Genomic DNA, 17605 nt, shown 5'->3' with positions numbered 1-17605 from the left:
GTGAGACCTTGTTTCAAAAAAAAAAAAAACAAAACTGGGGATGTGGCTCAGTGGCAAAACACCCCGGGTACCATCCCTGCTACCAAAAATAAATAAAAAGTTTATCAGGTTTTTTTTTTTTTTTTTAATGTGCTATAGGGGGAAAGAGAAACACTGGGCCATCGACCGTCCGTGCAGAGATAGGGTGAGTGTCCAGTATAGACAGAGTCCTCACCGAGTGAGAAGGAAGCACGTGCTCACAGGCGACAAAGGGCCGAGTGGTGCATTCACAGAAGAAAAATAAAACCGGTCAAGAAGCAGGTGAAGCCGCCCAGACCCACCGGTCACAAGGGAGATACCAACCCCCAATGCTGAGCTGTCGTTTTTCACCTTGTGACAGGCAGAAATTTTCATGCTTTATATCAACTGTTGGTGGGGATTTGGGTGAGTCTTTGGGGACCTCAGCACCCGTCATTGTCACCCTCCTCCCTCCCTGGACTTCCTGACCCAGGACGTCCTCACGGCCCTGAAAGGGCGCCTCCCTCTGGGGTCAGAGAGCACCGCGGAGTGACCCTGGCTGAGAGGTGGCAAGGTCAAGTCCCCCGTCTGGGTGGGGCCTGGGCAAGTGACGGCGGGAGAGACACAGAGGTCCACTGGGGCCGGAGGGGCCTCTCTGATCTGCTCCCAGGGACTTCTCATTGGTTGCGTGGGATTAGCACATGCTACAAATTAGGGCTCGTCCCCCTTTTCCTTTTTACTTTGATTTTTTTCAGATTTGCTGAACATTCACCTCGCACCCTGGAAGGCAGGGTGTCCCCCCCTCCCCTGGCTGGTTCGGGATTCGAGCCTCTTTCCCTCTTCACTCTGTCTCTCTTGTCCCCACTCCTGTCCTTATCGCCACCCTTTCTCTGGCCGGCTCTTTAGGAGTAAGGGAAGTGGTGACGGGGCCAGCCAGGCGAGGGACAGGAGCATTCCAGGCAGCCCTGGTTCAGAGCCATCCACAGCGTGACCTTGGACCGACTTTACCACGCAGAGCTTTCATTTTCTTTCCTTTGAAATAGGAATGATCATAATCAGAGCCGCCACAGACAGCTCGCAGGTGTGACTGCCTCAGCTTCAGGGAGTGGCATTCACAGACTGTGATCCGAGCCGCTCCCTGTAGCAATGTGCAGTGGGCAACCTGGACAACGGTGCATGGGCCCTCATCATGCTCCTTACTTCAGCGGGTTGTTATGAAGATGAGAAGAGAGAACGTGGGAGGTGAAGGCGTCCGACTGAGGGCCTGGCATACAGGAGGCGCACAAGCATGTTGGCTTCCTCACTCTGTCACTCCTTCCTAAGCTTAACTCTGTGTCACTTAGCCACACACTGTGGTACCCACGAGGGCTCCAGCTACCCCAGTCCACACACCCGCTTCCTGCAGAGAAGTGCCCTGCTTTGAAAGAGCCCTGGGCCCTGTAGTGACTCATGCGCACTTGGCACCAGGCACCAAGGCCTCCTGCCTCTAGTCACCGGTGACCCAGCGCACCCACATCCTCATTTGGGGGTTGATGGAAAGATCTGAGGCTCAGAGAGGTGAAGTGCCTTGCCCAGGGCCACACAGGAAAAATGCCCATGGAAGACAATTCACATTGGGATCCCTTGAGGCCAACGTTTCTCCAAGCCAGAGCTTCTGAGTCACACAACTCACGTTATAATCACTGCACCCGCGGGCACATAGGCGGAACTGAATTGTTTTAACCAAGTAGTATTCCACTGCTGCTACAGTTGACGGTACTGGATGGTTCCTCTCCCTTTTTTCTTGGGGAGGAAGTACCGGGCCCTCACCCACTGAGCCCCACCCCCAGCCCTACTTTGTATTGTATTTAGAGACAGGGTCTCATGGAGCTGCTTAGCACCTTGCTTTGGCTGAGGCTGGCTTTGAACTCATGATCCTCCTGCCTCAGCCTCCCAAGCCACGTGCGCCATGTGCCCAGCTAGTGAAGACCTGCAGTTTGAAGGACACGCCCCAGGCTGCTTCTCCTTGGAGGCCTTCTAACACAGGCAGCAGCACACCACGGCCCTGGGCTGAATCCGGCCCCCCGCCTGCTTGTGTAAATAAAGTTTTATTGGGACACAGCCAGGATGCTCACTCACACACTGCACAGAGACCAGACCTGGAGGGCCATGCACTCACGGCCCACGTCTCCCCAGGGCTGCCCTTGGCCTCACCTGGGCCCTTTGACTTGGAAAACCCTCCCTCCCCAGGCGTCTCTCCCGCAGGTGGCTCAGGGGCCCTGGGGCTGGGGAGCGAGGTCCCCTGTGGCTTCTCCCTGCTGACCCCTCTCTGTCCCGCCCACAGGCCTCCTGGGAATGGTCGCCCACATGATGTACACTCAGGTGTTCCAGGTCACCGTGAGCCTCGGCCCTGAGGACTGGAGACCCCATTCCTGGGACTACGGATGGTCCTTCTGGTGAGTGGCCGGGCAGGGTTCCAGACCACGGCCCGCGAGTCCCACCTGGCTCACCCCAGTTCCCAGCGGTCCTCGGGCCCCGGGTTGTGACGACATTTTTAAACCCCTGAGAATAGACCAATAAGGAATGTTCTGGGCCAGGTGAGGGTCGAGGAGATGGAGAGTCCAGCGTGGGTGCACAGTTCTCCTCGGAGCACAGGCACTCACTGTGGGTCTCATCTGGGACCGGTCTCACATGGCATCCCCAGCCCCGAGCGTTGTCACGGAGACCAAATGGTCCACGGTCTAAAATGTCTGCTCTCGGGCCCTCGGCCAGCCGCTGCCCTTGGCCAGCTCTGGGGTCCCGGGGCCGGGGAAGTTTATGGGGGTCCCCCAGGGTAGGAGGGAGCCCTGGGTACAGGGGTTGGACCAGCGCCTCAGAGCTCCACGTGCAGAAGAAAGAAAAGTCAGGGGACCTTTGCTTGTGGGTGGACACAGGGTGTTTATTTGTTCCTGTAAATGAAAGATCCAGTGGCTCCCTGGCTCTCTGTCCCTGGAATGGGAAAATCCACCCGCCTGAGTCCAAGCAAGGAGGAGAGGCCGCGGATGTGGCGCCAGAGGGCTGCGGAGGCTGGTGATGGAGGGCATCACGCCTGCTCCTCCCTCTGAAGGGCTTGGGTCATTTTGTCCATCTGGATTTGCCACCAAGGCCAGGGACAATGCCACGAGCTTATTGGCCCAGCCCAGCCAGGCCGGTCTCTGGAGCTAGGAATGAGTCCAAATCTCTCAAATAGCAAAAGAGTGGAACAGATGCTGATGAGCTACCGAAATGTCTGCTCCAGGTACAGCTGGATCCAGGTGATGGGTGCTTCCATCCAAAGCTCAGTCTTTCCTCCCCCCTTTCCTGATTTGTCCCCTCTGTATCAGCTTCGTCCTCAAGCAGCTTCCCCCGGGCGGTGACAAAGATGGCACCTTGTACATTTCCGGGCTTGCCTATCACAAATGTAGCGACACCAGCAGAGAGATGGCTTCTTCCCGTAGGGTCAGAAGCACTCCTGGTTAGGACTTCCATTGGCTCAGCGCAGTCACGTGACCCTCCCGGAACCAATGAGAGAGGCTTGAGTCTCTAGTCCAAAAGGATTTACCTTAAAGGGGCCTTGGCCTGTTCACACCGTCCCCTTCCCTCCAAGCAGAGCCACCCCAGGGAGACAGCTTGGCTCTGGCCCCTCTACCTTCCCTTCCCTGAGCAGGACAGTCACCCTGACCCGGAGAAGTGGACAAAGGAAGGGGGCGAACGTTTGAGAGTGGACCGTGTGCAAAGATCCCTGCATTTACTGAGCACTGGACTTCCTCGGTGTCAGCTGGGGCTGGGGTCGGGGGTGTGACAGGCGGGCATCTGAGCTGCCGAGCCAGCCCTGGCGGTTGGTGCTGGTGGCCGGGGGCTGGTCCCTGGGGGCCATCCAAAGACCCAGGCGGGAGCTGCGGGCTCTCTTGTGACGGTGACAGGGTCACCGTGTGGCATTTCTGTTGGCCACGGGCATGGGACGGGGCCTGGGGAGCGTGACCGTCAGGAGGGCCTCCTCGGGGGCTGCCACAGGAGGAGGTGAGGCGCGTGGGCCTGGCACGGAGCAGGAGCCTGGTGACACCAGCATGTGACGAGGCCCAGCGCTCAGGGTCACCACTGTCCCCTCCACTGAGAACGCGTGTCTAGCCGGGCTGGAAGGGCCACGGGGACCAGGCTCCTGCTTCACCACAGCGGTGACCACCAATGACGCTGTGACCTTGAGCCTGCGTAAGGCCACCGCACTCCCTGAAAGCCATGGGACCCACAGGGCCACACCTGGGGAGCCTCCTGCCTGCCCTGCCTCCGCCTCTGCCCCGCTGTCCCCAAGCACAAGAAGACCTGGGCCCGGGCAGTGGGCAGCCGTGGCTCCAGGGATGGAGGTGGGTGAGGGTCCACCTCGACGCCCAGATTTCGGTCTGTCTTGGCCGTGGGGAGCACCCCAGGCCCTGACTGGCTTTGTACCCGGCATCTCCGTCTGGGCCTCGCTGCCCAGGCCCCACCTGTCCCTACTGCCCCCCACCCCCCACCCCCTTCCCTCAGGGGCCCGCCTGGCCCCGCTTGGTTGTCATCATGGCAGGAGGCTGGGAGTCCGTCCGCCGCCTTCTGCTTCTGTTCTGCCCTCGGGCTCCACGGAGAGGAGGCAGGTGGCCTCTCGGGCCCAGCACACGGGGACTCCCCTCCAGAGCAGCCACGCCCTAGACCAAGGGTCGCGGGACGTCCCGGAGTGGGAGACCATGTGACCTAGGAGCCCAGAGGAGTTGAGCAACCTGTCCCAGGTCACAGAGCAGAGAGTGGCACCGTGGTCCAGGAGCGTCCTTTCTCCTCCTGGAAGCCTCTCTGCACCTGGCGTCCAGGCTCTGCGGAGCCAGGGGCCTCATGGCGGCCTCCCTCTCCCCCAGCCTCCTGGGCCCCGCGGAATGGGCAGGACAGGCTCCTTCCTGGGGGGGACTCCAGCCGCCCCTCCCTCCCTGCAGAGCTGAGCTGGCATCGGGGCAGCTGGTCCTTAGTGGGGCAGGGCTGCTGCTGCCCCCAAGACCTCTGGGGAGGCTGACTTTGCTGTGCTTGTCACCGCGGAGTGGCTGCGTGGTCAGCAGGAAGCTGCCTTTACTCCTCCCCCGCGAGGCTCTGGCCTCCTTTTCTCTGGGACCAGGACGGAGAAGGAGGTGGCTGCCCGAGGGGCCCCTGAAGCCGTGGCCAGGGAGCTGGGCCCTTTGGCCTGTGGGATTCAGCTCCCCGCCTACGGACTCTTGGGCAAGAAGGGCCGGGCTGGGCGGTAGTGCCCTGCTCCACCTCTGACAGTGAACCTGTGCTTCTCGGGCCTGCGGGTGGCCGTAGGCAGCCTCCCTCCTGGTCACTCACCATCCTCCCACCCGGCAGGCCGGGAGCGCTCCTGTGGATCTGCAGCCGCTCCTCAGCTCCCCCCGCCCCTCCCCTGCAGCTCCTAGAGGACAGAGTAGGTGGACAACCACCCCCTTCCTCGTCACCCCCTCCCCTCTCCTCCCCAGTGTCCACTCTGCCCCCAGCTCCAAAAACCAGGCCATCCACCCACAAGTCTCATTGCTCCAGCTCAGAAATGCAAGCCACAAACACCAGCGCGTGTTCCAGCCTGAGTTTCCAAACTCTGTCCTGGGAGGGCGCCCTCTGGGGCCTGAGGGCCAGAGGGACAGGGAGTCGAGGGCTCGCGGACAGAGCCCTGAGCCCCTCGGCCACGCGGACACCGGAAGAGCATTTCCATATCTGTTTTTAGCTGTTTTCATTGGATCTGCATTTATTCACTCACCCCTCGACTGTTTATTGAGCACCTACTATGTGCCAGGCACTGTGCTAAGGGCCAAGCTACCGCAGTGAACCATCAAGGCTCTCGTTTTCCTAATGCTGACGTTTTGGAGTGTGAGAGGAGATGGGATGATCAGAAGGAGAAACGCTCAGGAATTCCACTTCCAGGAAGTCGGAGTCGACATTCTTTCCCCCTCTTCCTCCTGCTCAGTACAGCTAGAATCCTTGGGTGTCAACACATTAAACGTGAAGACTCTGGGAGGCGGATCAGGGAATAACGCTTTGGTGAGTTCTGTCATCGATCCCAGACTCGGGCTGAAGTTGGAGACTCAGAGATGCCCAAAGGCACAGAACAAAGCAAACAAGGGAATCCACCCCGACCTGGGCCAGCAAGGGACGGGGAACCCATTTTGCTTTAATGAGGCAGCTCAACCTCCCTGTTTACCCAAGGGCTGCCAGAGTCGGGGAGCCCACCCACTGGACAGTAAAAAAACCCACCCCCAGTGCAGTGGAGGCCACATGGGGTACGGAGGCTGCAGCCTCCACCAGGCAGTAACTAGGACAGCCTCCTTCTCCCAGCCGGTACCTGTCAGAGGAGAAGCAGAGGTGGGAGGATTTTTGCCTAACGGTGATGAGACCATTGCTCCTCCCCATGTGTCCATGGAGGCTGCTTGAGGGGCTGCAATGAAGGACCCTTGCCCCTCCCAGCCAGAGGCCTCCTTGGAGCCAGAACCCAACCCTGCTCAGCATTAACCAGGAATCGTCTCCATCTTAAATGCCAAAGGTAGCCCAGTGGGAAATCCAGACTCCCACCCTTACCTGGAAGTGACCAGGCAGAGCACCCCTTCCATTCAGCATGGCGTCAGAGGGAGTCGGCTAATGCAGAAGGTTTACACACAAAAAATACCCCAAATGTCAAGATTGCAGTTGGAATCACCGACTATCTCAAGAGCCAGGGAGATCTCAACTTGAACAGGAAAAAAAAAAAAAAGGCAGTCAATATGAAAGAACGATCAAAGCTTGCCATTGGAGAAAATGCCCATTTATTGAGGAACAGCTCTGCATATTTATAGAGCCGGGGGGTGGTTTGACAGTTGGCATGGGGTGCTTTTTGATTGGTGGGTAAGGATCAGGTGAGCCAGCAGGGCTACTCTGATTGGTGGGTAAGGATCATGTGAGCCAGCGGGGCTCACCATTGGACGGCTCTTCTTGGGGAATGGGGAAGTTAGTCTTTGGAGCCGGGGCGACTCCCAACACAATAGACCCCAATATGGAAATGAGAGAGATGTTGGAATTATATGATAAGGTTCTAAGGCACTTGTGATAACAATATGCCAACTAGCAATTGCAAACATCCTTGAGAAAGCATGAAGTCTGCAGAAAGAACTCTATGATATGAAGAAAAATTGAATGGAAAGTATAGAGTTGGAAAATATAATGACCAAAAAAGAAAATGGATTGGAAACAAGAGATGAAGGACTCAGTGGGTTCAATGAGAGGACAATGTACGTTTCCCCATCTCTGAACAGAATAGAGAAAATAGACTTAAAACATGAACAGATATTGTAGTTCCAGAAGGAGAGGAGAAAGAAGGTAGGACTTAAAAAGTACTCAAATGGCTGAAAACATCCCAGATTTTATAAGACATGAATCGACAGAGTCAAGAGATTAAATAGTAGAATCCAAAGAAATCCATTCCAAGACACATCTAGTCAAACTCAAAAACTCAAGTCAAAGAAAAAAAGTGTTAAAAGCAGTGAGAGAAAACCAACATCTGAAAAATAGTGAAAAATAATTCAAGTGATAGTTGATTTTCCATCAGAAACCAAGAGAGCCAGAAAGGAGTGGCACTACATTTTTCAAGGGCTAAAAGAAAATAACTCTCAACTCAGATTTCTATATGTTGCAAAAATTCACTTCAAGAATGAAAGGTTGATCAAGACATCATCAGGTTAAGGAAAACTGAGAAAATCTGTTGCCAGCCAAACTACCCTTAGAAACAAATGGCCCAGAGTGAGTTCTTTAATCAGAATAGAAATTTTAAAAATGAAGCTTTGAATGTCAAAAAAGGAAGAATGAAAAAATGAAAAGAGAAATTTTAGTTCTCCTTTTGATTTTTCATAATTATGACTGATGATGGAAGCAAAAAACATTATATGACCTGATGTAGTTCTAAATAATAAGAGAAGAAAGATTTAAGACAATTATAAGTGGAAGAAGGTAAAATGGGACATAAATGGAGCCAAGATTTCTATGGTTCACTCAAAATAGCAAAATGTCAACAGCAGTAGAATGTGATTCATTGTGTATATAGAATGTAAGACTTAGAGAACCCAAAACAGATATAGATACATTCAAAACCAAGTCAAAATAATTCTAAAAAGAGTTTGAGTAGCCCATAGGGAAATAATCAAAAGAAAAAGAGAAACAATAAATAGAATAAAAAGAAAAAAAATAGCAAAAATAAATTGACAGGCATAAGCTATAATTAATTATACTAAATGTAAACGGTCTAAATACACCAATCAAAAGTCAGAGATTGGCAGAGTGGATTTAGAAAACATCACCCAACTCCATACTGTCTGCAAGAGACTTACTCTAAGAACAATGAGATAGAGATGTTGAACATAAAAGAATAGAACACGTATATCATGCAAATATTAATCAAAAGGAAGCAGGACTGGCTCTATTAATACAAATGCTCCTTGACTTACGATGGGGTTACATCCTGATAGACACATGGTAAGTTGAAATATTGTAAGTCAAAAATTATTTCATATGCCCAGCCCACCAAACACCATCGGTGGGCCCAGCCTGCCTTAAACACAATCAGCACACTTACATTAGTCTAAAGTTGGCAAAAATCATTGAACGAAAAGCCTATTTTATAATGAAGTGCTGAGTATCTGATGTACACATGGAACTTGGGATTTTGAAGACACAATGGGATGTGAAAACACAAAGCACAATATCCAAAAGGAAAAATCTGACAACACAGTAAAATACAGTGTTGGTTGCTTCCCCTTGTGATCACACGGCAGCCTGAGAGCTTGGGCTTGGTGCCACCATCCAGCATCATGAAAGAGTATCGTATAACTCCTCACTATTCCAGGAAAAGGTCGAAATTCAAAATTGGAAGTATGACTTCTACCTGGTGTGTATCTTTTGCAACATCATTTAAAAGTCAAAAAATCATGGAACATCTTCCTTAGATAAAGTAGACCAAGGGCAATAATAGAACAACAAAACAAAAAATAAGCAAAGATACAGAACTCAACCAGACCATCAACCAATAGGAACACTCCATCCAACAACAGCAGGATGCACATTGATTTTTCATACCCACATCACATACATCCAGAGAAGTGGACTGGGAGGCTGAGGCAGAAGGATCACAGGTTTGAGGCCAGCCTCAGCAACTTAGCAAGACCCTGTTTCAAAACAAAAAAAATTAAAAGGGGCTGGGGGTATGCCTCAGTAGTAGTTAAGCACCTTTGGGTTCAATCCCTTGTAAAACAACAAAAACAAATTTTAAAAAAAACCCATGTGCCAACACAGATCATATAGAATGTGTCCTGTGACCTTCATGGACTCTAACCAAGATGCTAGGAAAATCCGAAAATACATGGAAACTAAACAGTGTGCTTCTGAATTGTACCTGGACCGTAGAGGAAGCCTCAAGAAAAGAATTTTAATTCCACAAACTGAAGAAAATGAAAATGTGGCATATCAAAATCTGTGGTGCAGAGCTACAGCAGTGCTACAAGGGAGACTGATAGCATTGGGTGCTTACGTAGGAAAGAGAAAATGTCTCAAAATTAGTACTAAAAGTTCCCACTTCACAAGTCTAGAAAGAGGAAAGCAAAATAAAGATAAGAGCAGAAATCAATAAAATTGAAAACAGAGAAAATCAGTGGAGCAAAAGCCGGACTCTTAGGAAAGATAAATAAAATCGATGGGTCTCTGGCCAGGTCAGGAATAAAACACGGTATGTCAGGGCAGACCCTGAAGATGTCAACAGTGTGACCAGGAAATGCTAAAAGTGACTCTGTGCTCACGAATTTGACAACTTCCTCTAGAAGCCCAAACCAATACGATTCACCCAATATGAAGTAGGTGGGTTAAGATCTCTCTGACCACGGAGGAAATTAAGTTCATAACTTTAAAACATTCAGAAATGAACCTTGGCCCACAACGGTGGTTTTTTTTTTTCTTTTTCCCACCACGGTTTTACCAGAACATTCCAACTAGGATTTAAATAAGGAGGAGCACCTATTTTCTTTCAGAAATTAGAAGAGGGAACATTTTATGATTCAAAAGTTGATGAGATGTGTATTATCCTGTGCTTTGGACAAGTGTTTTTGCTGCTGTGACCTCTTGGTTTCAGAGGTCTCAGCCCAGGGACTGCCAACTCTGTTGCTCCGGGCCCAGGGTGAGGACCTCATGGCAGAAGGGGGTGGAGAAGGAAAGCAGCTTGGGACGTGGCAACCGGGAAGCAGAGAGAGAGCTCCGCTCACCAGGGACAAAAGGCGCACTCCCCGTGACCTGCCCCCCCCAGCTGCGCCCCACCTGTCCATGGTCACCCCCCAGTTAGTCCATTCAGGGGGATTAATGTGCTGATGAGGTTGAGGCTCTCCCGACCCAGTCACTTCACCCCGAGACTTGCTTGCACATCACACCTCAGTGCTTGGGGGACACCTCGTATCTGAACCCCAACATCCCGACCTCAGAGCAGACAAAGACGGTGCCTGAGAGAGAACCACCAACTAATGGTTTCTCATGAATATAGATGTTAGAGATCCTTAACGAAATAGTAGCCAACGGGGAGTCATGAATATTTATAGAGTGGATTTTATTCTAGGATGAAAGCTGGTTCAATATTTGAAAATCAGTCAGTGTCGGCCACCCTGTTAACAGGCTAAAGGAGAAAAAAGAATCACAAGATCGTATCAGTTGATGAAGAAAAAGAATGACATAATTTGAAATCTATTTACAATTGGAAAAAAAGAAAAATACCTCTCCCAGAAAATTAGGAGTAGAGGGAATTTCCTCAATGTGATAACTAACATCTACAAAATACCTATAGTGAACATGGTGCTTAATGTGGAAAGACTGAATGTTTTCTGACGAATGTCAGGAATACCACTGTTATTCAAAATAGTGTGGAAGTTCTAGCTAGTGCAATAAAACATGCAAAGGAAATAAAACTCATGCAAGTTGGAAAGGAAGAAATAAACTCTGCCTACGTGTAAATGTCAGAAAATGTAGAAGAATCTAAGGAGTCTACCCCCTCAAAACGCTTAGACCTAATCCCAAGCACAATCTTAGGATCTAAGATGAAAATACAAAATCTTTTATATTTCTATAAACTTAACAATGAAAATTTGGACCACACAATTAAAAACATGATACCAAATGCTAAAAAAAAAATGTGAAATGGGCTTCAATTTAACAAGACATTCATAGGATTTGCATGCTGAAAAAAATCACAAAATACCAGTGAAAGAAATAAGTGATCTTGATAAATGGAGAGACATACCATGTTCATGGACCAAAACACTCCACATAGTGAAGCTATCGATTCATACAGTGGCAAACAGGTTTCATACAATGCCTGTCCGTTTTCAGCAAAATTTCCTTTAGAGATAAATAAGAATTTCTGAAAATTATATGGAAAGGTGAGGAAACTCAAATAACAGAAACAGGTTTCATACAATGCCTGTCCGTTTTCAGCAAAATTTCCTTTAGAGATAAATAAGAATTTCTGAAAATTATATGGAAAGGTGAGGAAACTCAAATAACAGAAACAATTTTGAAAAAGAAAAATGAAATGAGATGGGACAGTTCTACCCAATTTCAAGACTTATTACATACTTCTGGTAATCCAGACCGGGTGATACTAGAACAGAATAAGGCACCTAAAAATAGACTCATGTAAATATGCCCAACTAATTTTGACAAAGGTGCAAATTAGTTTGGACCTAATTTGCACCTTTCCAACAAATGGTGCTGGAGCTACTAGACACGTCTAGGCAGAAAAATCAGCACTGATCTAAATTCCACACCTTCTCCAACAACTAATGCCAAACGGGTCACAGACTTACACACAAACTATCAAACTTTTAGAAAAGTATAGGAGAAAATCTTTGGGATCTTGGATTAAGCCAAGAGTTCTTAGACTAGACATCAAAAATGTAAAAGGGAAAAACCGATCAATTAGATTTCCTCAAAATCAAACCCTTTGATTCTGTGAAACAGCCTTTTAATAAGTTGAAAAGAGCAGCTACTTACGGAGAGGAGATATTTACAAGTCACAATCTGATGAAGGACTAAGGGGTAGGCTTTCTGGAGACCTCCCAACACTCAACAATCAAGAAAAACAAAATCATCCAATTAGAAAAATGGGCAAAAGAACACACACGTTGTTAAAGAGGATATAGAGAGCATAATAGCAATCGGGGAAATGCAAACTAAAGTCGCAACGATATTACTGCACATCTATCAGAGCAGCTAAAATGAAAAACAGCAGCAACAGAAAATGCTGGTGAAGATGTGAAGAAATTCACACGTCGCCGGTGAGAATGCTATTCAGCAATGTAAAGAAACCGTGCATCTACACGATAATTTGGATAAGTCACCGGAGACGAATGCTGACTGGACACGCCAATCCCAAGCATTCAGACTGTAGGATTTCATTTCTATAACATTCCTGAAGCAATGAAACTCTAGAAATGAAGAACAGATTAATGGTGGCCAGGGATTGATTGGGTGAGGTCACTAATGGATGTGCTTAGAAATGGCAGTAGGAGGGATTCTTTGTGCATATTTAGAATTCCCACCCCCCTCCCCCAAAATAAAGCACTCTGCGCTCTCATGATTGACAAGCCTTTATGACCCTGTTTTCTCTTGGTTCAGCTTCATGATGGGGCTGGGGGATGGCCAGGGGGTCCCTGCTGCTCCTCGCCCACCAGCTTAGCACTCTTGTAGGAGGATGAGCCCTGTTTCCCCAGAGCTGCCGCCAAAGTCCTGAGATTGAGTCTCCTGGGCCTGACCAGGGTCACGTGCCCATCCCTGAACCAGGGTTGAGGCTGGAGAGAAGCTGCGAGCTCATTGGCCGGGCCCAGGTCACCTGCTCACCCCCAGGGGTGGGGGTGGGGCTCCTCTGCACCTACCAGGTGACCTGCGAGGAGTGCAGGGGTGACCCTCCCAGAATCAGGGCCTGTTAGCCGACAGGGCGTCGGGGGGACGGCAGTGAGCTGCTTATCACAAAGAACCTGGGGGAGCTGTTGGCGGGTTTGGCGTTGAAGGAACAGATGACTATTCAGTCCCCTGAGAAAGGCCGGGTCCTCGGATTCTCCCTTGCTCTGTCGTTCTGTGAGGCTGCCCAAAGAGTCTCAGTGGGCACAGGAGGTGGGCTACCCTGACCTTGGGAAGTGCTGGGGGTGGTGTCCAGAGACCAGCTTCCGAAGGCCACGGTGCTGCTGGGGAAATTGGGCAGAAACTGGCTCTCATAATCCCTGACCTCAGAGCAGCGTCAGATCTGAGAGCCGGTCCCCGGGGGCCCCAGGGGCTGGGACAGTGCAGGGCTGGAACAGACCCATGGAGCCCCTGGGGTGGAGGAAGCCAGTCCTCAAGACAGAGTCTGGAAACAGGGACCAGAAACCAAGTCAGGCGGAGCCGTAGCCGGGCAGGGCCCCCCTCCTGGAACCAAACCCAACGCAGCTTTGGCCACGGGAATCGGGCATGAAGCAGTTTCTAGAGTTGACACGTGGCCAGCTGAGACCCCGAGCCCACCCCTCCCTTCCCTTTCTGTCCTGGGGTGGACAAGAGACTCCCCAGCTCTGGGCTCAGCACTCCCGTCCAGGGAAAGAACGGAATAGGGACCAAGCAGGTCCCTGTGACCACAAACCATGTCACAGAGAAGCAGGGAGAGGAAGGCTGGTAATAGTGGCCACAGGGACGAGAGCCAGCTTCCTGAGGGCCCCCTCGTTTCAGTCTAAGATGCGCTCAGTGGGCCGTCTCCTTTAATCCAAGGGACAACTCTGTGAGGCCGTGTCATTGCAAACGGCCACCAAAGTGACACAAAGAATGTGAGGCCCAGAGACTAGACATCATGCCACCCGTGAACAAAAGTTCTCATGACAATCGACCTGCCCCACTCCTCCTCCATCATCCCCTCCGGTTAATCCTCATCCTCACACCAGTGGCCAGTGTCCCCACCACAGGGAGTGGCCCATGGTCTGTGGATGCCCGAGGCCACCCCATGTCTCTGCCTCTGCCCGGCTGTTCCCTTCAGGGATGCCCTTTCCCTTGGCCACCGCGCATCCTGTCAGACGCAGGTGTGACCGTCCTGATGCCAGCCCCCGGGACAGGATGACTCGCGGTCCTCCTCCCTCCCACCTGGGAGCGCTGCCCGCGGTGCAGTGGACGATGACTCTCCCCAGATCCGACTGGGAGTGGGGTGGCCGCCAGGTCTGGTGCTGTCCTCAGCCGCATCTGCTCAGGGTGTGGCCCAGAGGGGACAGGCACGAGGCACCAGTGAATGTGGGTGGGTGCGTGGGTTTCCTGTCCCCTGCGCCCTCACGGCGGCGTGTCCCCATCTCTCGGCAGCCTGGCGTGGGGCTCCTTCACCTGCTGCATGGCAGCCTCTGTCACCACGCTCAACTCCTACACCAAGACGGTCATCGAGTTCCGGCACAAGCGCAAGGTGTTTGAGCAGGGCTACCGGGAGGAGCCGACCTTCATCGACCCCGAGGCCATCAAGTACTTCCGCGAGAGGTCAGTGCACACGGGCTCCTCTGGCCACCTTTGGGAAACCGAAGCTCGGGGTCTGGCCTCAGCAGGCGCCGGGGCCGTCCAGAATCCGGAGTGACGGACAGGGGGTGGGGGGGAGGGGGTCGGCAGGTGGGGGAGGGCAGGCGGTGGGGGGGAGGCAGGGGAGGCCAGACCAGGGGAGGCCGGGGGTTCCACTGTGTTGAAGTCCTGAGCTATTTAATGCTCTGTGGGCCGTGGAGTCACCTTGGGCTTAAGTGACCAGACCGTGGGAAGCCGCGAGGGGAGCCAGTTTGAGCACTTGCCGTTTGGCCCTGTGCTACTTAATCCAAGTGCCCAACCCAGATTCCTTCCCGGGCTCTGTCCTGGCAACAGGGGGATGGCCCTGAAGGTCAGGGACAGCATCTGGTCATCAGCCTTCAGAAGCCAGATGGGGACAGAGGAGGTGACGGTAGAGGGTGGTTAGATGGGTGGACTGGTGGGTGGGTGGCGGTGGACAGATGGGGCTGGACGAGTGGTCAGTTAAGTAGGGGAGTGGACGGGGTGGGGTGGCTGATGGGCTGGGGATGAGCAGGTGTGAGGATGTGTGCAGGGTGGCCGGGAGGTGAGGGGTGGACGGTGGACGGTGGACGGGTAGCCAGGCCGAGGATGATTAGGCGAGTGGATAGATGAGGGAGGGAGGGAGGGGTGAGTGGAGGGACAGACAGGCAGATGGGGACGTCAGGATTTCAGAACCTGGGGCCACCCCGAGGAGGAGCCAGGACACCTTTTCATGAGGCCACTCAGACCTCAGCTGCTGGGCCCTGGCCTGTCGGAGCCCCCACCCCCAGGAGTTCAGTGCTGCTCTGGGCCCCATCGCTCTCCACTGCTCCCTCCTGGCCCTGGGGACAGCTGCCATGGCCACTCCTTGTCCAGTGCCAACTGCACCCCTCCAGCTGCCCCAGCCCCTTCCCTGGCTCTGTCTGTCCCCGCAGTCCCTCCATCAGAGGCCGTGACAGAGCCGCTCAGCCCACATCCTGGCACACGGCCTGTCCTGCCTGGTCCTGACGCCCTCGGCCTGACCTGTAGGTCCAGGAAGAGCGGAGCCCAGGGCCTCCCCGAGCCGCAGGCCAACCCCATCTGTCTCGCCTTCCCCTGAGAAAGCACAGCTGAGAGCCTAGTCCTGAGCCGCAGCCTGCATCCCGCCTGCCTGCGCCAGGCCCCAGGCGTCACCTGTCATCCTGTGACCTCCCCGGGCAGTGGGCACTACTGGGCTGAGGAAAACTGAGGCTCAGAGAAGTGAAGACACTTACTTCAGGTTGCACAGGGAGGGGAAGGGGTTTGGGTGCCAGGTCTCTCCTCTGTCTCTCTCCAAGATCAAAGAAATTCAGAGCTGGCAGTGTCCTGGGGCAGAGGAGCCAGAGCCAGGATCCACCCAGGTTGCCACTTCTGTGTCCACACACTGGACATGCCTGCAGGTGCTGGTGGGTGGCAGGCAGCCGGGGGGCTTCTCACTGCACGTCCACAGGACCCTCACCTGCGGGCTCCCGCACCTGGGATGTGCTTTTGTCCGATGTGTAGGGCTCCCCAGAGCGCTCAGGAGATGGGTGCTCCCGGAGGTGAAGCCCCCCACCTCCCACCCCGGGGGCAGACAGCTCTGGAGCTTGCTCGGCACCCCCCGCCCCCACCCAGAGGTCCCCAGTGGGACTGAGCTGCAGTTGCCCAGAGCAGGAGCCTCGCTCTGAACCCAGTCTTTACTGTCCCCTGCCCTTCCCCGTCCGGCCCCGTCTCTCCCCACCTGTGCTTCCCGGGACACCTCCCACATGAGCTCCCTGTCTCCAAGTCCCTACCCCAGGGTCTACTTCTAGGGCAGCTGGAGGAGAGGAGCCTTTCAGTGCCAGGGAACTAAGCAGGGCCTTAGGGACCAGCCAGTCGCAGTCCGAGCAGGAAGAGAGGAGAGGAGGCTGGGGCTGGGGGCTCTGTTCTCTCCCCGAGGCTCGTGGGAGTTTCCAACGGAGGCACGTGGGCCGCGGGGGAGCCACAGGAAGCCCTCTCTGACTGTCCCAGACCTTTCTGGGACCACTGGTTACTTTCCTCGGCCACAGGGCCCCCTTCTGTCCCTGGATGCACCAAGCTCGTCCTGCCTCGGCCTCTCACTTGCTGGGTCTCAGCTCAGCCGTCCCCTGTTGAGTGAGGCCCCTGTGTCAGGTCAGGCCGGCCCCCAGGCTCACCCTGGCCAAGCCAGGGACCTCCCGGGGCCAGAGTCGGTGAATAAGCCCATGTCTGCAGGTGTCGGTGGGGGCTGCGGCCTGTTGTCACCTGGGCGGTGGGCAGCGCACCCCCTGGCTTGCCTGAGGGCAGTGGCACTGGTCCTGCTGGGGGAGCACCGGGGAGCCGTGTGCACCCCAGCAGCAGGCGCTGCGGCTCTGTGGTGCCCCAGATCTGGCGGCCCCAGCGGCTCAGGCCCAGGATGAGAGCTGCTCAGCATATGTGCAGAGGAGCCTTGCACATTCATAACGCGAACATTATGCAGAGGTTCATCAGATTTCATTTCCCTTCCCCTCTGAGGAGAACGGTTCAGCTTAGCTGGGCTCTTCTATTTTTTTCTTTCTTTATTTCTTTTTTTTTTTTTTTTTTTTTTTTTTTTTGCCTTCTTCCCTGCAAAATGCTCTGCGTGCACAGGTCTCTGTGCAGGTTGGCAGGGGCTACTCAGCAGCCTGAAGGGCTGCCGTGATCCGCCTCCCTGCAGCCACATCCAGGGACAGGAGGGAGGGGATCTCCTGCTCCTTGAGGGACAGAGGTGCTGTGGAAAGAGCCGGGCTCTGGAGGCCCCTCGTGGAGTGTGTTTTCTGGTTCTCTGCCTTGGCTGGCTGCGGCTGTGTGACTTGGAGTAAGGTGCTGAGCCTCTCTGGGCCTGTTCTTGTGGCCCACGACAGGAGATTCCAGAACTCCCAGTGTCCCAGGAAGGCTCATATCTGATACCTCTGTGACACGCAGGACAGAGTGCCTAGGACGTGTGTGAGAGTCAGAGAGACAGAGAGAGAGACAGACAGACCCTGTCCCTCCGCTACTCATGCCTGGCTGGCCGGGGGAAGCAGGGGCT

General features: G+C 53.3%; 1 protein-coding gene across 1 annotated transcript in view; it reads left to right on the top strand.

Moving 5' to 3' along the window:
* Gsg1l (GSG1 like) overlaps window positions 1-17605 on the top strand; it is a 174370-nt gene that overhangs the window by 138180 nt on the left and 18585 nt on the right. The window contains exons 4-5 of the mRNA XM_076840431.2: window positions 2321-2432; window positions 14362-14529. Coding sequence (XP_076696546.1) covers window positions 2321-2432; window positions 14362-14529 — 280 coding nt within the window. The remainder of the gene's footprint in view (window positions 1-2320; window positions 2433-14361; window positions 14530-17605) is intronic.

Source organism: Callospermophilus lateralis, chromosome 19, assembly GCF_048772815.1.
Source record: "Callospermophilus lateralis isolate mCalLat2 chromosome 19, mCalLat2.hap1, whole genome shotgun sequence".
NCBI classification, from domain to species: domain Eukaryota; kingdom Metazoa; phylum Chordata; class Mammalia; order Rodentia; family Sciuridae; genus Callospermophilus; species Callospermophilus lateralis.
The sequence above is the reverse complement of the archived record's forward strand: the minus strand, read 5'-3'. Positions and strand labels throughout refer to the sequence as shown.